The following is a 21,114-nucleotide window of genomic DNA, read 5'->3' as shown; positions in this document are numbered from 1 at the left end:
GCCCATGACTACTTGTGGCCTGTGCTGGTATACCACAGTCTGGTTTCCCTCCATAGTATAACCTGACAATCAAAGGTACTCTGAGGTAATTTCCTGTTTTGGAGTTGACAAAGGGCCTGGCTAGTCTGCACTCTTTGGTTCAAGACTTTTGGTTGCCATGGGAGAATCTCAATTGCATTTCCTTAGGGTTTTCTCATCTGGTCAAAAGTCTGTTCTCTGTGACCCGGAAACCGATGTGGTGTAGTGGTTCGACGTGATTTCAGTGTATCCCACAAAATAAGCTTTATCTGCCCCAACCCCTTTGAATCAGCTGTTGATTGTCAGAGTAGAAAATCATGCTATTGTTTCATCAATATGACACGTGAGTGAAGGACCATCTCATTTCAAACAAGCACCTTTTGTCGACCTTCCCTCTCCTCGCTACCTCATTATTTTTGAAAAAGGTGAAGAGCGAAGACACAGGAATTGAGCAAAGGCCCTTGACTCCTGTCCTTTTCAAAACCCCATTTGAGGTGAGGGTTGGACCTGGTCGTTTGGTCTGCTCCTGCACATCAAACCGGATTGAACTGATGTGGGACCCGAATCCCTTTGACAGACCTTTTTGATTTCTTTAATATACTTGCCATCAATCCAGGTGGTCAGCATTGCCGGTCAAAGTTTAGAAACTAAGCTGCCTGCCTCAAGGTACATACCTATCCACTTGCATATCTTCTATACACAGGTTATTGACTCTTTTGGGCAGTCCTTGGACACCTAGACATACCAAGCATTGGATTTTCAGTAGTCTGGCTAACTATGTCTAAAACAAGCTGGCTAGAGTCCTGGCCCCAAGTCTAGTGTGTCATGTCCTCTTCGTAAGACCACACTGCCACTCATTCTTTCCCTTTCAGAACTACTGTGGACCAAGCCCAATGGCTATGAATTAAAACAGTTTCTCTAGGCTTGGTTTTAAATGAGGCCCACTTAAGAGTTTTAGGGAATTAATAAATATAAAATGCACAAGAGACAAGTTTGTATGAATATGAATTCATTGTTCATTCATTCCTTGTTGGGAGAAGTAATGGCGCATGAAGGACCACCGAGTACTTTTTCCTCTTAAATTATTTTAATTTCTTGTGTACACTAAAAGTAAAATTTACACACTTAAAGTCTGAAAAGAACCCGGACATGCATGTTAACCTTTTCACAGGCTCTTCAAGTTATTTTTTTTCCATAGGAATTTTCCCCATACATTTTACAGTCCATAGTACACAGTCTAAAGCCACAGTGAACTATGATTACATCCATTTCATCTTTACAATGTGCAAAATCCTCCCGGGAACAGGTTGACAGTGGTATAACAACAAAATTGGTAGAGAATGTCAGCAAAACTAAACAAAATAAAAATAACTTCATAAGTGTATAACCAGACACATGGAAGCAGAAATTGGTCCCTTATTCCCTTGTAATGTAGGCTGACCTTCACTCAGACCAGCTATACTGATATAAACGATTGAAATTATACAAATGACTATGTCAGTGGTTTAAACCATGATTCCCCCTCTTTTTACCACCCGTCCCCAAAACAGAATAAAGGTCTAAAGAATAGAATTCAACACAAAACACAGTCGTCCGTGACATACCGCCATTTTCATGGCTGTTTGACTGCATCAATGGGAGACGCAAGAAAAACTGGCTACAGTTAAATCGCTTAACGAATGAGCATACATTAAGAGCGCATTTTTAGCCATGGGTTAAGAAATCAAGTTAAGAATCAAACCTAGGCCTTATGTAAAAGGACAAAACAACTACGGCCATTAACACAACAGGGAAAAAAACATTCAGCTGGATTTTGCAGGCAGTGTGGTTTCAAGTCATACACTGAGTGAACAAAACATTAGGACTGCCTGCTCTTTCCATGACTGACCAGGTGAAAGCTATGATTCCTTATTGATGTCACTTGTTAAATCCACTTCCATCAGTGTAGATGAAATGTTAAAGAAGGATTTTTAAGCCTGGAGACAATTGAGACATTGTGTATTGTGTATATGGGTGCCAGTCAACTTGACAACTGTATTGGGCCAGCATCCCTGTGGAACGCTTTCGACACCTTGTAGAGTCCACACCCCGACGAATTGAGGCTGTTCTGAGGGCAAAAGGAGGTGCAACTCTATATTAGGAAAGTGTTCCTAATGGTTTCTACACTCAGTGTATATCCCACTTCACTTTACTCAAGCCTCGCTTTGAAGAGGTTCAACCAGTGTTTCATTTCCTCACAAAGACAAACATTGACACACGCCCGCCACAATGAGAAACGTAAAAGCCACCTTTGAAAACCAACACAATTCGTCCCTGATTATGTACACATTGATTCTCCTATCATAAACAAGCGGCCTCTCTCAAGGACCTTGATCTAGAAGTTAAACTGCCTTAATATGTTCTCTTGCTCTGCTATTGACAAAGCTTCGCTTTACAGGCTTAGCCTAGTCCAGGTCTGACTAAACATTCTCCATTCACAAGGACAAATCGCTAAATGCTTCACTTGATTAAAAAGATTAAAACTGAAAATAACAAATAAAAAAAAGGGAGAAAATGACAAAAAAGGATAATGGCATGGAAGCAAAAAGTATATAACTTCATGATATAGTGATAGAATGACAGACGGTGATAAGGAGGAGAAGAGGAGGGCATTGATGGAGTTGAGGCGGGGTGGATCAGTCGAGTGTGGGGTCAGGGTCAGAGGAGCAGCCCAGGGGGGTCAGCGTGGTGGGGAACATCAGCACCTTGGCCTGCATGAAAGACAGGTCTGGTAGCCCTGCAATCACCTTCAACGTCTCCTCACTTAGGTTCTCCTCTTTCCGGGGCTTTCTGCAGAATCAGAGAGAAGGAGAGGGACACCATTTTTATTGGAGAACACATATACACACAATGTATCCCAAATAGCACAATATTCCCTTTGTGGAACACTAGGTTTGACCAAGGTGCAAATGGAATAGGGACACATTTCTTCATCCTTCCCCCTTCACTAAATTAATGAGCCACAGTCAGATTCTAAATGGGCTTCGCCCCTTTCTCATGTGTCTTTCCTCTTTCCTTACCTCCTTCTCGAGACACATTGGAGAAGGTCAGAGGGGAGAAAAAGGGGTCACGAGGAATCAAGGAAAGAGAATTGAGAAAGCCAAGATGTAGCAAGCGCTCTCTGGCTGATAATATAGATGTGTTTGTCTCGCCCCAGTATACAGCCTGTCTGCTTGCTTATGCACGCGCCCCAGTGGCTTAATGGATACGGCACTGGCCTCCTAAGCCAGGGATTGTGGGTTCGTGTTCCATTTGGGGTGGACTATTTTTAGGGCTCCCGAGTGGTGCAGCGGTCTAAGGCACTGTATCTCAGTGCAAGAGGCGTCACTACAGTCCCTGGTTCGAATCCAGGCTGTATCACATCCGGCCGTGATTGAGAGTCCCATAGGGCGGCGCACAATTGACCAAGCGTCGTCCGGGTTTGGCCGGCATTGTAAATAAGAATTTGTTCTTAACTGACTTGCCTAGTTAAATAAAAAGGTAAATAAAATGTTTAAAATGTAAGGGACAGTGACGTTAGAAAATCTGTCTCCATCTAGTCGACCAACGGTTTCAAAGGGTCCCCACTAGAATGTGGTTAAATTAAAGTCATTCCAGCCCTGCATGTCTAGAAATACCAGGGTTAACTAACTTTCGACTTTAAAAAAGTATCAACTCTAACTAACGGCAAATATATTAACGTTATCCTCTTTATAGCATCATTGCTTACCCAATTACTGCACACTGATCTGGTACTCCCTGTATATAGCTCCAATCTATTGTGCATTTTTATTCCTTGTTACTTGTTACTACTTCATATTTTAAACTCTTTTTTTAAACTCTGCATTGTTGGGAATGGCTCGTAAGCAAGCATTTCACAGTAGTCTACACCAGTTGTATTCGGCGCATGTGACAAATAAAACTTGATTTCATGTTTGGGAGTGAGATGTTGGTTGTGTTAGATTTGTATTGTTTTGCTATTCTCATCTCCAAGGGCTGCAATTGAGTCTGGCCACATCCCAAATGGCACCCTATTCCCTTTATAGTGCACTACTTTTGGTCAACGGTAGTGCACTATAAAAAAGGTTTTAGGACTATAATTTCCTCTTCATTATTGTGCAAATGTGTCTCCACTCACCTAGGCCTAAGCTATTGATGGATTCAAGACAAGGTCATTTGTATTAATCTCTGATGCTCAGTTTAATAGCCTGTCAATTCAATCATTTGTGCGCTATTAAAAAAGATTGCCACCAGCCATTTAAAATGATGTAGAATTGCATGAAATGTGTTTATAAAGAAGGCACATCTCCCAGACCCTAGTCTACTATAAATGGTCCCCATGTGTGCAACTTCTGTAAGCTTCTCTACGCCACTACGTAAATGCAATGATACGCAGGCAATACTTTAACATAAAAAAGGTTTAAAATATAAATATGTAATGCGCTCTGGTACCTCAGAGGTCCCCCCCCTATGTCAATCATGTCTTTAGGAGGCACTGTAAGTAGCTTGCTTAAAAATGTGCACTACAGAGGCAGTTAGTATGTTCTGAATTTCAGGATATGATTTATGAAAGTAGATATTTTTTTTTTTAAGGGGGCATTTTCATTTTGAGCACCTTCCCCCTGAAATATTTTTGAGGTGCAGTAATAGACCAACCTGGTAGAGGTGCTGGTCTTCTCCATAGTAGACATAAGGCGGGCAAAGGCATCAGCCACACGGGTCCCAGAGCCACTGGGGTCCAGTTTAGCGGTGGTTAGCTCATACAGCTCCGGGTCCACACCTAACCACACAAACACATTATATTGGATATGTCCCAAATGGCAGCCTATCCCCTATATAGTGCACTACTTTGGTCAAAAGTAGTACACTATATAGGGAATAGGGAGCTAGTTGAGACACATACATGGTCTACTAGTCCACACAGAACAAAGGAAGGGGGATGCACTTTATTAAACTTCAGTGTAGCCAATTCCCAAATATTTTGGTAGATATTCTGATTTGGAGGTTTGATTCAGTTGGTAATATTAACACAGAAAAAACAAGACCTTGATTTAGTGAGGTCGGTATCTAAAAGCGAAGACCAGAAGACATTTAAAACAAATAGTAGAAGAGAAAATGGAATATGGCAGAGGCTCTTTAATAATTATCATTCCTCGCATCATCCTTCAGTCCTCGCCTCGTTCCCAAAACTCATTTGGAGAAGATCCAAGCTTCCTCCTCTCTGACCTCCCCCAGTGCATTTTGACAGAGGTAAGAGGAATCGGGGAAAGAATAAGGCCTTATCCCAAATGGACTCCTAGACCTCTACACCCTCTGAAGATCCATGAGGATTCAATCGGTGTAAGCCATATATGATAGTAGGTCAACCTTGCCTTACGATCAGATAGGTGGAATTATCACTGTATTGTTTTACCGCTATACAAGTCAATTTGGGATTCAGACAAATTTATGAAAAAAATTATCTGGCAGTCAGGGGGTTGGAGTTTCCTGTGCTGACCTGGGATGGAGGTGGAGCTGCTAGGGCCAGAGTCCTCCACGGGCCCAAAGAAATCGAGGTTGAGCAGAGACGAGCCTCCGCTCGCTTGACATTCAACATAGCGGAGAGGCAGACCGAGGCGGCAGTGGGTTATAACACAGAGAAGAAGTCAGGAAAGAGACGCACTTAAAAAGACATGCAGCTGAGCTGGTCATTATTGTTAGTTACAAAGAAAGAGCACAGGGTTCGTGTTCAGTAGGCACGAAAGGTTTGAAAACATTTTGCGACTGAAAAATAAGAAACTCCAGGAGTTTCTTAAATCCAGGTAGTCCCTCCGTTTTATTCCATTTGATGCCTAATGAACATGACCCAGGGCAAGCTAACTGAGGTAGCTGTGTTAATGAGAAAATACTGTGAGATTCTATCTACAGGTTAATAAAAAATCTGCATTGACATTTTTGAAGTATGAATGGCATCATGGCTTTGTAGCATGAACCGTGCAGAACAAATTATTTTGCAATTTAGCTAAATGATGTGTTGCTAACAAACGGCATAAGGAGAAGATTTGATGAGATAAATATATTTTATGCATATGGATATGACAAGTGAAATCAGAAATGGTCCAATATGGCAATGAAATACACAAAAACGTGGCGCATGTGGATAAGAATTGTCTGTAATCTTATACTATAGTCTTTAAAACAAAATTCATGTAACGCTGTGTAAAACTATAACATGTAATGACCAATGGTTGATGAAATAAACATAAAATGAGGTTGTCCAATGGAAGACAGCAGGCAAAAACAGGTCTAGGCTGCTTGTGTGTTTGGACAAAACAGATAGAGTGGTGGAAAAAAAAGGAATAGGCTAGCTCTGGATAGAGCCAATGGGGACAATGGTTCATTATCGCAGCAGGTGGTTTGGGGGAGGGACCTACCGTCCAGAGGGTTCGTAAGGCCACTGCTGCTCCAGTCAAACTGGACGGGCGGGAGCACTTCCTGGTGAGGAGGAACAAACAAGCTCAGAAGAGGGTGGTGACACTCAGTAAAAGTGAACAGCTTTGTCAACAGGTGATTCGCCTATGCAGGTGGTCAGGAAGCCTGCTAATGATCTGCTTCTATCCCAGGAGGTTAGTAGCAACTTAATTAGGGAGGACGGGCTCGAGGAATCAGTGGAACGGTATCAAATACATCAAACACTTGGCCTTCCATTCAATCTGTTCCAGTCATTAATATGAGCCATCCTCCCCTCAGCAGCCTCCATTGGCTTCTACCCTTACATCAACTCAGCAGTCTAAGATTGAGTTCCTACCAGACTACATTGCAGACCGATGCCATATCTTACAACGCCTGGATAGGTATTTAACAAATCAGCTTACAACTTCATGGGCACGTTTCTCTGCCAAGGCATTGCTGACGCTTGCCAAATATTACAATGCCTGATAGGTATTTTATGTATCAGCTAACCAACATCATATGGTATAGCAATCTATCAGTCGATGACACAGTCGAAGATGTGCTTTAACAAAGTTAACCATTTTCACCGTACTGTCCAAAACGTCTTTCAAGCTGTCAGGCATTCCCTTGGCAGCAAGAGCCTCTCGGTGGATGCTGCAGTGTACCCAAGTGGCGTCGGGAGCAACTGCTTGCACGAGTGTTACCACTCCACTATGTCTCCCTGTAATGGCTTTTGCGCCATCAGTACAGATACCAACACATCTTGACCACCAAAGTCCATTTGACATCACAAAGCTGTCCAGTACTTAAAATATCCTCTCATTTTGTCCTGGTTTCCAGAAGAGGGTGTCTTTCTTAATTGACCCCCCCATAAACGTAATGGACTGTGCCAGGCCCGCCATGTCTTTTGACTCATCCAGCTGTAACGCATATAATTCACTGGCTTGTATGCGACACAGTAATTGTTTCAAAACATCTCCTGCTATGTCACTGATGCGTCGTGAAACAGTGTTATTTGGAGGCATTGTCTGTATAGTTTTTTTGGCCTATTGTCCCAGCCATATCCGCGGCAGCAGATTGTCATGTTTAGTTTCTAAATGTCTGTGCAAGAGTGAAGGTTTCTCGCGAGAGAATAACGGTTAATGTGATTGGATGTTAATTAATTGACATTGTGTTGTTATTTCACTGAACACTAGATGGTTTAATTTGATTTTGGGCAGTGAAACGAGGCTACTCAGGCGAGAAAAAAAACATCACCCTAATGTATAGTCCCGTTGGAAAATATAAATGTACTATTTGAAAATGTGAAGAATAAAGAAAATATGTATCACATTTTTATTTGGCGTAACCCCGACAGCATTGCACGTACCCAAGTTTGGGAATACCTGATCTAGCCAAATCATTTATCCAACTTGTTTGAAAAGCACCTCAGGTTCTACATTAGACCAATTACTGTAGAACACATACAAACACACTCTATATTCATTGTATACAGTTGTGACAATTGGCCTTACAGTCAATACAGCAGTGGAGGCTGGTGGGAGGAAATATAGGAGGACGGGCTCATTGTAAAGGTTGAAATGGAATAAAGGGAACAGAGTCAAACATGTGGATTGACACTGTTCCATTTATGCCATTCCAGTCATTACAATGAGCCCGTTCTCCTATAGCTCCTCCCACCAGCCTCCTCTGCAATACAGTATACACCACCAGGGATCTCCAACCCTGTTCCTGGAGAGCAACCCTCCTCTAGGTTTTCACTCCAACCCCAGTTGAAACTAACCTGGTTCTGCTGATCAATCAATCAATTATTAGAATCAGGTGTGCTAGATTAGGGTTGAAAACCTACACGATGGTAGCTCTCCAGGATCAGGGTTGGAGAGCCCTGGTATATACTCATACGACTACTGATGAGAAGAAATGCATCTAAAAGGACCAAGAAAAAAAAAAAGCACAAAATATAAAAGATCAAAATTCCAAACATTGTGCCCCAAAAATATCATCTTGATTCAATGTAGGAGTCCAACCTGGGCTGTGTCTGGTGGACTAGTGCTTATGATCTCTGCTGGGGCCACTGGAGGTACTTGTTGTGCTATGGACGTGATCATCTCTGCCGCTGATATGGGTTTTACTGGCTCTTTGGTGGGTTCCAGCATGCCCTAGGTAACAGAGAGGCAGGGTTACATCCTAAACGTACTAAATACTGGTATGTGTATAGGGTTGAACAATTCTGGTTAAAACCTGTTGTAACCATGTTGTAACATTTTGCAACCAATTGACAAAAATGTCACCAGAATTTTTTCAATTTTATAATCCCCGAGTTAATTTGTCTCTTTCCTCCGTTTCCTCGAGAAGGGCAAAAACAATTGAGGGAGCAAGTGGGTGGTTTGAAGGGGGAGATGAATACATCCTTGCAGCGTATAGTTAACTCACCAGGCTGGCAGCATACATGGGAACTATCACTGGCTGCTTCTTCTGACCTGTGAAAAGCTATGGGGAAAACACAGAACACATTTCACAATCATTCCTCCTCTCTCTGCTGCAAATAGTCTTAAACAACCTTTCTCCATTTGACAGACAAAAAGTTAAAACATTCTCGCAATACATCTGAAATACAATCACGGTTGGTGTTTTTTCTCTCACAGAGCCATTAATAAAAAAGGACAAGGTCACAGAAAGGGGGAGAATGGCATGTCCCAAATGGCACCCTATGCCCTATAGCACTATGTGCTCTGGTCCAAAATAGTGCACTATATAGGGAATATGGTGCCATTTGGGATACAGACAATGTGATGACTTCTGACTGGCTGCAGAACTCACAATGTTCCTAATGTCGATGCCCAGGGAGCAGAGTAGTGTCTTGTTGCTATGCGAGCCGCCCCACTGGTGCCGCAGGCCAAATGCCTCGTGGATGTCCAGCAGTTGCCTCCACAACACGTCCCCCTCGGCCCTGTAGCAACGGACACCGATGACAAAGCAGGAACAAAAAAATATGTCATAGTAGTACGCAAATATTCTTGACTGCATAGTATACACAGTAACAGTATATTTCTGTTGTATAAAAAAGATAGCGCAGACCAGAGTCTTTCTGTGTATTGATGAGATTGTGTGTAGTTATGGGATATTAGGGTCGAGGCGATACTAGCATCCCGATACTCGTTGACATCATGACAAGGAAACAAAACATGAAGCGGTTTAATTGCTTTAGGAAAACAGCCCTAATGCTGGAAACAAACATTATGTTGTCATCCAGTCACATCTGTTTATTTTCCAATATTTTACATTCAGCAGGTTATGGATCAAGGAGTTTGGCCTGCTTCGTGTTTTCATTTTTGCCACAGAAAAAAAATATTGCAATACTGGTATCGTTCCAGCCCTAATTAAAAAAAGGGGTATTTCTCTCACCCATTGTCTGGCACACCGCTCATCATTTCATGCTCTTCCTGCTGTAACCTCACAGGAGGCTCCAGCAGGGTTTTGAGGGAGACCACCTCCACCCTCACCTGCGGAGCAGGTGCGTCGGGGAAAATTTCCAGAAAAAGCTTCTCCAGCCGACTGCACAGCGCCACCTGGTATAACAAACACATGATAGCAACCAACATTGTTGAATAAGACACTGGTTCAGTGATATAACAAACACTTAATAACAATCAATATTGTTGAATAAGATACGGGTTGAATAAGTCTTCTGTTATCACGCGTGGCAGCTGGCAGTTAGCCTGCATTGCTGGACAGGGGATGCACAATAAAATAGACAGCTCAGATATTCATGTCTGTTTCGCTAGACAATAAAGCCGTATTCTATTATGTCCAACAATGACCAACACTGACGTGATTCAATCAACACATTTCAAATCTTTAATAAATTGTAGCGCTTGACTCCAATAGCAAGGACAAGGAGGGGCATTGTTAAATGGTATGTACTTGAAAAGGTGGAATTCCCTGCCTGGTCACATTCCTAAGGGAGGGCAGGTGTACGGCTCTCTACAACTCTAGTGATAAACGTCATGAGAGCGTCAGAATTTCCCTAAGTGTCATTGAGCATACTTTTCCTGGATAGTACAATACAACAACATTCAATAGGGCACCTTCGATTAGTGTAAGAGGGGTTTTTAAAACACCACTACTTTCCTGTCAAGTATGCTACATTTCTGAATGCTATAGAGGTGGTTCAGAAACAATGTTGCGTGATGAGTTCTCTTGCCTTTAGGTGAGAGGCATAATATGTTATTGTGGTGCGCAGGAGAACCGAGTTCAAACCCTGAGTGGTCAAACTCGCACAGAAAAACTTACAGACTGACTGTCTCTTCTACTGATCTGATGGCTGCTGGATGAATGGGCTGCTACAGGTTCACTCTCCTGCCACTCGTCTTCACCCGTTTCCAAAGGAGCATTGGCGGTCGGCTCCTCTCCAAATGCAGCCCAGGAATTTCCCTCCCCTTGACCCTGTACAGGCTCATCAAAGGCATTCCAACCAGCATCTGGATCAGGGTCAGCACCAACAGGAGCTGAGCTAAAGTCGGCAAAACTGTTGCTGCTGGGAAAATCCGCAAACTTCCCCCTATCTTCATTCTCAATTGCCTTCCCACCACCAATGTGGCTGTTGGGGGCGTCAAATTCACCAAAGTCTTTGTCGTGGTCCACTAGTTCCTGTGTGGGAGGTGCAGGTTGTTCCTCTAGTTGCAACTCTGGCTGGTCAAAGTCAGCAAAGCCCTGTCCGCTAAAAGAGCCCGCGTCCCCGAAGTCTCCAAAGTCTTCACCGTCGTCGTCGTCCTCCAGCAGCTGGCTGTGGTCGGCAGGCGTGGCCGTCTCCTCTTGGAGCAGTGGCGAGGGCACAGAGCCCGTCGTGCTGATGTCGCCGTACTCCTCAAGGGCATCCGTGGACAGCGGTCGGCCGAAAGACGTTTCGGTCTCTGTTTCTGTTTCGTTTCCAGACGCAGACTTTTCGTCTGCTTGCTCGCCAGTCCCATCTTCATCGTCTGTATCGGGCGAACCCCTGTTTTCACTGACACCTGCCTTCTCTTCTTCTGCCTCTTCTTCCGACTGCTCCAAATACACACCGTTCTGGGCAACTGGTTCGTCAATATAAAGTGCCTTGGAGGCAGAATCCTCGCCACAAACCAACTCTTGGGTAGAATCCTCACTACAAACCTCCTCTGGGGCAGAATCCTCACTAACAATCATCTCAGTAGCAGAGTGCTTGTGTGCAAAGTCCGGCTCTATGTTCCTTTGCTCAGAATTAGCAGTGTCTTTTTGAAAGCCCCCGTCCCCGTTGCTCAAGCCTTCATCAGTGTCTCGAACCTCAGCAAGGTGCGATAGAGAATCAGAGCTAGCGATGTCGTTGGATCCAGTTGTAATGGGAGTGTCCCTGACGACGTCCCCTGACCTGATTCCCTGCTCTACATTAGAGTGCTTCTGCTGCCTCTGCTGCTGGCAGGTGTCCTCTGCCAGCCGTTTGTCCCGGTTGCTATTGTCCAAGTTCTCGCTGGTGAGGTTTGTCACCTCGCTGGAGTGTCCTTGAACGTCTACATTAGGAAAAGCAGAGAAATCCGCAAAGTCGTCCTCGGGGCTGCTGGGAGGGCAGTTGTCGGCACACTCTGTGGTGGTTCCTTTCTTTTTAGAGCGGTTCGAATTCTGCAAAGATGGGATTCCCTCTATTTCAAAAGTCACAAAGCCGTTGGTCAGAACTTCCGGGACCCCACCATTGCAGTCGACAGGCTTGTCTATGTTGTCAGTCTGACCCCTCACAGATTTGTCCAAGGAGGTAGAATGATTATTGGCTCGAGTGTGGTCGGCAAGCTTTTTTAACTCCTCCACATTCACAGTTCTCTCCAAAGGACTGTCGTACTGACAGCCTCCCGGCACAACACCATTTGACTTGGAGTTGGCGCGCTTGACCACGGGACCCCTTCCCACAGGACCTGAACTGAGGTTTGACAACCTAACCACCCCTCCATTGTTGAGGAGTTCAGGTGGTGAAGTGGCAGCCAAGGCTGGGGTCTGATTGAAGGTCGCTGGGGTGTCAAACTCATTGAAGCTGGTGCTGGTCGGAACTCCAGAGAAGCCCCCAAAGTCCCCAAACTCGTCCTCCTCTTCCTCAGCTCCATCCTCCATTGGGGGTGGGGAGGAGGAGTACATGCGGATCACGTCCGGCTCCATGGTCCTAAAGCAGTCACACTACGCCTTGAGGTTACACCTAGAGAGTAAAGACACTAGTCAGTGTGACCAAACAATGAAGGGCATATAAATGCTAGAAATTACACTATTTCCCTCTTAAAAACACATTTCTGAAGGCTAAACGGTCAGAATTTACAAAACGACAATGTGTTAGCCTACAGACCTAGAAGCGGTCTCTGGGGGAGTCTAGGATCTTGGCTGTTTTCTTTGTCTGGTGTGTTGCTTCAGCCTTAAACCCAAATTAAATTACCAAAGCTCTCCAGACTAAGAGTGGACAGATTGTTTTCAAATTGACAGTAATTAAGTGATAATGGTGAAGTGGTGTTGTGATGTAGAAAAGGCCCGAAAGGCAATGTTGAGCACTCATTTCTTATGACCTACCTAAATAGTAGCAAATGGGAACTGAAAATGAGCTACAATTTATTTTATCAGTAGAAATATTTGTTGTGTTAATCTAAACTGGCCTAATTACTTCAACCAATGAACTTTGTACACAATTTGTGTTCGCATTGACCTAAGGGTTGTGTGTGTGTAGTATTTGTATATTGACATAGGCCCGTCAAGATATGTAGAATGCCTCCTTTTGAAATATTAGATTTAGAGCACAGGCCTAGGCGTTTTGTGCCTCCAGGTGTGATCCATTTCTTTGTCCAGCTGTGATCCATTTCCTTGACAATTTTGAATTCATCACTAAACCAGACATAGGGCATAGAATAATGATGTTATTTTTGGATGCTCAAGGCTGAACTTGCACAATGCACTTATAAGCCCACAGTGTGCTTTACTCGCATCCAGACTAGAGCTCTGAAAGTACAGTTCAAAACTGGACACAAATAAAAACTGGACACAAATATGGACATGTTTCAGAACAGAGAATTCACGCCCACGAAGCCTTGACTATATATCTTAGGCCTAGTAAGCCTTGCCATGAAACCTTGGAAGGCATTTGAAACATTGTTACATCTCTAGGCTACTTGAAGTGGCTTCTGATACTGTGTATGAAAGCAAGATGGCATTAAAGACAAATTATCTGATATGATAGCCATTCACAACAAATAACACTGCCTATTGCTTTATTATGGGCTCTGTGATTGCATGATATGGTATGTGTTATAATATGTTGTATCATAAACATTCATAATGCAACATGAATCTCTTTATAATACAACATTGTTAACTAATTGACACATCAGAAACAGGTGTCCTCCAACCCCATGTCTTGTCCAGTTAGTTATTCATTCACCAAATTAGACTGTCTGTCAACAAGCCTAAAACTGACAGATGACAGACCACTATCTAGAAACCTCTGGGTAAGCTAAACAAAGAAAGCACGCAACCCTTCCTATGATAATTTGTTGCCGACTACCCACAACCTAGCTATTTAGCAACATTTTAGCCGAGCAAAGATAGGTAGCTAGCTAGCAACTGGAAGCAAGTTAGTTGCTAGCCAAATAGCTCACGTTAACCAGATGATTTATTCAGCTAGCTAGTTAACTATGTTGATTATGCTAACATATAAATCACCATACGTGCCATCCAAGCTTAGGCTAGAACGGAAAACAGGCCATGGCTGGCATACACCGTACTCTCATCAGCTGGGGAGGGCAGGGGGATAGCTAGCTGAGATACGTAGCCTGTGTATTTAGCTACCACTAGCCAGCACAAATGGCGTAGCTAGCAAGCTAATAACAACAACCTGGTAGCCTATGCGAATGGATAGCTAACTAGCAATAGGCTAAATTATTATGAAAATATGTTTTCTACATTGATTCGATATGAGGACAGGAGTGACAAAGTAACTAACTAGCTAGGTAGGTAGGTAGTTATGATGCTAGCTAGCTTGCTGACATTTGTAGCTAACGTTAACTGTTAGCTATCTATGAAGTTGTCCTCCCGTCTCTCGCTAGCTTGCTTTAGCTAGTCTCATCGTATCCGGGTTGGTTGGCAGTGTACCAATAAACATTTCGGCATACCTTAAAATCTTGACCATTCATTCCCATGGTTCAGATGAAGTGGACACTTGTCAGACTTAAAACAAGACAGCAAAGTGGTTTCGCTCTGACAGAGAAAACTAGGTTGAGTCAGCCGGTTATGATGATCCTACTTTGGCCCCTTCTCTCTCCGAATATTACCCAGCATGCAACAAGAGCTTTTGGTTTTTCCACTGCTTGAGAAGCAGAGCATACTAGAGTTCATGAACAAGCGGAGAACAGTCTGCATCCAAAATCCATCGGCACTGGCTGTAGTATTACTGAGTAGTAGTTAATGGTGGAAAAAGTACCCAATTGCCATACTCGAGTAAACGTTAAGATACCTTAATAGAAAAGGACTCAAGTAAATTGGGGGCTTCTTTTAGGTCAGTTAGAAGAGTGAGCCATCACTTGTTCTCCCATTCAAGCAGCTGGTCAACTGAGCAACGAAAAGATACTGCACTGCATACTTCTCTTTAGGTCTATAATAATCCTCACTCATTTTAATTTGAAACAATCCACAATCCAAATTTCCCAAATTAACTGATTAATCTATGACACATGGCTCTTGATTCAAATATTTTAATTGAAAATGTTTAGGCCACTGAAAGAGCTTCTCAACATACACAGACATTGTCAAGCAATGGAATAGGGGGGGAATAGAAAATAACCATTCTACTCTTTAATAATAACCTGTGCCCCTACAATATAATCTACTGGCATAATTATTGCAGAACTGAAAGGTCACGTGTAAACATAATACTCCACATAATTATTAACGACTTCATAACCATTCAATTATTAATTTCTAATCACACTTAAATATTATATCATACTGAAATATGTAGTCTGTTGTAGTTACAAGTTAATCAATATTAGTTAACCAATATATAATCAAAATGTTATCATTTTGGACACTGTGCTATCTAACCTCCAAACGAGCTTCAATGCCATACAGCACTCCTTCCGTGGCCTCCAACTGCTCTTAAACGCTAGTAAAACCAAATGCATGCTTTTCAACCGTTCGCTGCCTGCACCCGCACGCCTGACCAGCATCACCACCCTGGATGGTTCCGACCTTGAATATGTGGACATCTATAAGTACCTAGGTGTCTGGCTAGACTCTAAACTCTCCTTCCAGACCCATATCAAACATCTCCAATCGAAAATCAAATCAAGAGTCGGCTTTCTATTCCGCAACAAAGCCTCCTTCACTCACGCCGCCAAACTTACCCTAGTAAAACTGACTATCCTACCGATCCTCGACTTCGGCGACGTCATCTACAAAATTGCTTCCAACACTCTACTCAGCAAACTGGATGCAGTCTATCACAGTGCCATCCGTTTTGTCACTAAAGCACCTTATACCACCCACCACTGCGACTTGTATGCTCTAGTCGGCTGGCCCTCGCTACATATTCGTCGCCAGACCCACTGGCTCCAGGTCATCTACAAGTCCATGCTAGGTAAAGCTCCGCCTTATCTCAGTTCACTGGTTACGATGGCAACACCCATCCGTAGCACGCGCTCCAGCAGGTGTATCTCACTGATCATCCCTAAAGCCAACACCTCATTTGGCCGCCTTTCGTTCCAGTTCTCTGCTGCCTGTGACTGGAACGAATTGCAAAAATCGCTGAAGTTGGAGACTTTTATCTCCCTCACCAACTTCAAACATCTGCTATCTGAGCAGCTAACCGATCGCTGCAGCTGTACATAGTCTATTGGTAAATAGCCCACCCATTTTCACCTACCTCATCCCCATACTGTTTTTATTTATTTATTTTTATTTTTCTGCTCTTTTGCACACCAATATCTCTACCTGTACATAACCATCTGATCATTTATCACTCCAGTGTTAATCTGCATAATTGTAATTATTTGCCTACCTCATGCCTTTTGCACACAATGTATATATAGACTCCCCTTTTTTTCTACTGTGTTATTGACTTGTTAATTGTTTACTCCATGTGTAACTCTGTGTTGTCTGTTCACACTGCTATGCCTTATCTTGGCCAGGTCGCAGTTGCAAATGAGAACTTGTTCTCAACTAGCCTACCTGGTTAAATAAAGGTGAAATAAAAAAAATAAATAAAAATAAAATCAAATAAAGGACACACTATGTCCTTAAATGCCATTCCCATCCAGTGGTTTCTCCTTGCGCCTGTCTGGTTCATGGTTTTGACCATTCTGCCTACCCTGTTCCTTGTCCTGCCATCCTGTTCCTTGTCCTACCGCACTGGATTATTTGACCTCTGCCTACCCTGATAGTGCCTGCCATTCGGTACCTTTTGGACTCTAATCTGGATTACTGACCTCTGGTTGACCTTTCGTTTTGCCTGCCCCCTGTTCTAGTAATAAACTTTTGTTACTTCAACACTGTCTGCATCTGGGTCTTCCCTAAAACGTGATACTGGAAGCCTTTTTATTTCATGACCTTCTCAAACCAACAGCACTCAATACCATGAAAAAATAAATAAAATCACAACTAACAGAAATAGGTAGGCTATATTTTATAGAAAATCAGAAGACAGAACATTGCTGCACAATCAATTTTGTCAGCTAAGGCTCAAAGAGGCTAAGAAACGCAGTAGTTCACAATGGATCGCCATCTGGGGAAGAAACAACGAGAGGGGAGGAAGTTCAGCCATATTGTTGTATTGTGAGTATTAAATCATGTGTTACCTTCTTGAACCTGAACGACACCTGACACTTTATTTCAGTGTTCTCAAAACGTGCTTAATCCTATGAAACAATATTAAATGTTTATGTTTATTCTTATGTAAACCTAACCCTATGCTATAACCACATTAGAACCTACTGTATATTATAATCATAACCCTCTGCTATAAATTGCAGGATTCAGTGGCACTATCAAGGGTGGAGTACAAAGATGAGCCACTGAAAAATAAATGAAGATCCTCCACATACCAGGAAAGGTTGATCCTCGATGAAGGGGAAGTAGGGATGGGCTTCTCAGCGTAGCCCCAGGTGCCTGAAACACAAGGCCCTTGCGTAGGAACTGGCAGTCCTCGAACTTGGCACAGAGCTCCAGTGCCACGTCAGTGGGAGGAGCCTCCTCCACTGTGCCACACCCACAGGCCAGACTGATGTCAAAGCTGGGTAGCCAAGGTAAGTGTCTTAGAAAGGGTAGTTAGTCTTATGTCATTTGTTTAATTGTTTACATCTATAATACTTACTGACCTTGTACAAAGTGGACATTGACACTTCCATCCTCCCAACTCATTTTCCCACTCCACATGGCAATGGAATTCCAATACAACTTAGAGCAGGTTTTTTCTAAGGTACATCAAGATAATATTATTTGTAGCTGAGCTAACTGGTATCTAATAAGCAGTGCTGATTTTAGCATGTAAATCTTGGTAGGGAAACCCCCCCAAAATGTGGGATGCATACCAGCAAAGCCACTACACAACACAACACTAAACAATACATTAATTGCACTATAACGGTGACAAACGGTGCCCACAAACTGTTAGGGCCTACATAAAGCTGTCCCAACACATTACCACTGCTACACCTGGCTTTCAGGAGGAGCCTTGTCTGGCAGCGAAACAGTTCATTCAGCCTCATTTGCTGCCTTTTAAAAAAAACATACAGTGGCTTTTGAAAGTATTCACCCCCTTGGCATTTTTCCTATTTTGTTGCCTTACAACCTGGAATTAAAATAGATTTTTGGGGGGTTTGTATCATTTGATTTACACAACATGCCTACCACTTTGAATATGCAAAATATTTTTTATTGTGAAACAAACCAGAAGACAAAAAAACAGAATTTGAGCATGCATAACTATTCCCCCCCCCCCCCCCAAAGTCAATACTTTGTAGAGCCACCTTTTGTAGCAATTACAGCTGCAAATCTCTTGGGGTATGTCTCTATAAGCTTGGCACATCTAGCCACTGGGATTTTTGCCCATTCTTCAAGGCAAAACTGCTCCAGCTCCTTCAAGTTGGATGGGTTCCACCGGTGTACAGCAATCTTTAAGTCATACCACAGATTCTCAATTGGATTGAGGTCTGGGCTTTGACTAGGCCATTCCAAGACATTTAAATGTTCCCCTTAAACCACTCAAGTGTTGCTTTAGCAGTATGCTTAGGGTCATTGTCCTGCTGGAAGGTGAACCTCTGTCCAAGTCTCAAATCTCTGGAAGACAAACAGGTTTCCCTCAAGAATTTCCCTGTATTTTGCACCATCCATCATTCCTTCAATTCTGGCCAGTTTCCCAGTCCCTGATGGTGTTCTCGGGGTGATGAGAGGTGTTGGGTTTGCGCCAGACGTAGCATTTTCCTTGATGGCCAAAAAGCTAAATTTGAGTCTCATCTGACCTGAGTACCTTCTTCCATATGTTTGGGGAGTCTCCCACATGTCTTTTGGCGTACACCAAACGTGTTTACTTATTTCTCTCTTTAAACAATGGCTTTTTTTCTGTCCACTTTTCCGTAAATCCCAGCTCTGTGGAGTATACGGCTTAAAGTGGTCCTATGGACAGATACTCCAATCTCCGCTGTGGCGCTTTGCAGCTCCTTCAGGGTTATCTTTGGTCTCTTTGTTGCCTCTCTGATTAATGCCCTCCTTGCTTGATCCGTGAGTTTTGGTGGGCGACCCTCTCTTGGCAGATTTGTTGTGGTGCCATATTCTTTCCAATTTTAAATAATGGAGTTAATGGTGCTCCATGGAAACCCTAATCTGTTTTATAACCCTAATCTGAACTGTACTTCTCCACAACTTCGTCCCTGACCTGTTTGGAGAGCTCCTTGGTCTTCATGGTGCCGCTTGCTTGGTGGTGCCCCTTGCGTAGTGGTGTTGCAGACTCTGAGGCCTTTCAGAACAGGTGTATATATACTGAGATCATGTGACAGATCATGTGACACTTAAATAAAGTCCACCTGTGTGCAATCTAACTAATTGTGTGACTTCTGAAGGTAATTGGTTGCACCAGATCTTATTCAGGGGCTTCATAGCAAAGGGGGTGAATACATATGCACGCACCACTTTTCCATTTTTGTATTTTTTTAAACAAGTAATTTTTTTCATTTCACTTCACCAATTTGGACAATTTTGTGTATGTCCATTACATGAAATTCAAATAAAAATCCATTTAAGTTACAGCTTGTTATGCAACAAAATAGGAAAAACACCAAGGGGGATGAATACTTTTGCAAGGCACTGTAGCTGATATGGCTTGTTTAAATAAATGTGGTTTCTACTGACAATTGAGGTGTACAAACTATGGAATAAAGGAAAGACAAGTGGAAAAGAGGCAATCCGTAATTTCGATTAAGACAATAATGAACGCTCGACGACAGACCTAGTCCATATAACTATTTGTAACAATCAGCACATTCAAATGTACAGTGACAGAATTCAGAACATGGGCTGTTCTTACAGTGTACTCCCTGTACAACAAGTCAGAACCGTAGAATAAATAAAGGGTGCATATAAACAGACAATGAAAGCTCTTACAATAGTCGATGATTACATTTCTCTAAAACAGGTTATAGGCAACACGTGCACCACCAAGTTAGCACAATAGGTGTAAATAATAGGTGAAAATATACAAAATTATTAGAGTGAGGCACATTGAATGCTGTTTGGGTCTTTGCGTGTCAAAAAAGATACATGTCAAATAACACTATTTGACGCGTTAAATAACACAATTCTATTATAGAATTTTGTGTGTGCTGAATTTGCATGTGAAAGCTAAGCACCACCACTACTATCAGTAGCACTGTCACAGCTATACAAAAAAAGTTGTCAAACAAGCACACACCAGGTGTAACGGCTGGTTGAAGGAGAGGACCAAGATGGTAAGTGTCCATGTTAGATTTATTTGATAACTGAACATTGAAACACACCGTAAACAAAAGAACAACTGAAACAGTCCTGTCTGGTAGAGAGACAGAAAACAACTACCCACAACTCAAGTGGGAAAAACAGGCTGCCTAAGTATGGTTCTCAATCAGAGACAACGATTGCCAGCTGCCTCTGATTGGGAACCATACCAGGCCAAACACATAGAAATGGAAAACATAGAACACAAAACATAGAATGCCCACCCCAACTCACGCCCTGACCAAACTAAAACGGAGACATAAAAAAGGAACTAAGGTCAGGACACTAGGCCACGAACGATGTGTTTACAATACTGCGTTGGTGAAAATAGACCAAATCATTAGGGAGAGGCACATGGGCTACTAGCAGCTTACTACACAAAATACACTTAGTATTACTTTCTTAGCTACAGTATACATATCTCCCTTGCATATTATATAATTTACTGTATGCAGCAGCATACAAGACATTTTTGGACTCACCTTGTGAAGGTGGCAAAGCGGTCCTTTGTGGCCAAACTTTGTCATCAAAGTCTGGCATTCGCTGGATTTATGGTGAGAACTCTGGAAAGAAAAAACACAGCCACTCCATTGAATTAGCAGGCTAACGTTAGTAGTTGCTTTGCAATGCTTGCAGTTAGCCACTGAT

The 21,114-nt window shown here is 42.8% G+C and overlaps 1 protein-coding gene across 2 annotated transcripts; it reads right to left on the bottom strand.

Moving 5' to 3' along the window:
- Window positions 1-1,086: 1,086 nt before the first annotated feature.
- Window positions 1,087-14,811, bottom strand: LOC110486014 (aftiphilin). 2 transcript variants are annotated; one of them, XM_021557304.3, is made up of 10 exons: window positions 14,619-14,811; window positions 10,762-12,664; window positions 9,874-10,037; window positions 9,289-9,418; window positions 8,902-8,958; window positions 8,496-8,627; window positions 6,450-6,510; window positions 5,534-5,617; window positions 4,693-4,816; window positions 1,087-2,847 (listed from the first exon to the last, which is right to left on the bottom strand). In XM_021557304.3, the coding sequence occupies exons 2-10, from the start codon at window positions 12,625-12,627 to the stop codon at window positions 2,694-2,696; spliced, it is 2,772 nt and encodes a 923-aa protein (XP_021412979.3). In that variant the 5' UTR covers window positions 12,628-12,664; window positions 14,619-14,811; the 3' UTR covers window positions 1,087-2,693. The 2 variants fall into 2 exon arrangements, with proteins under 2 accessions (XP_021412979.3, XP_021412980.3); XM_021557305.3 differs by lacking the exon at window positions 5,534-5,617.
- Between the last annotated feature and the right edge of the window lie 6,303 nt (window positions 14,812-21,114).

The sequence above is a fragment of the Oncorhynchus mykiss genome, chromosome 13, assembly GCF_057628025.1.
Source record: "Oncorhynchus mykiss isolate SJ-2025 chromosome 13, ASM5762802v1, whole genome shotgun sequence".
Classification (NCBI taxonomy): Eukaryota; Metazoa; Chordata; class Actinopteri; order Salmoniformes; family Salmonidae; genus Oncorhynchus; species Oncorhynchus mykiss.
This window is presented reverse-complemented; position numbering and strand designations above follow the sequence as displayed.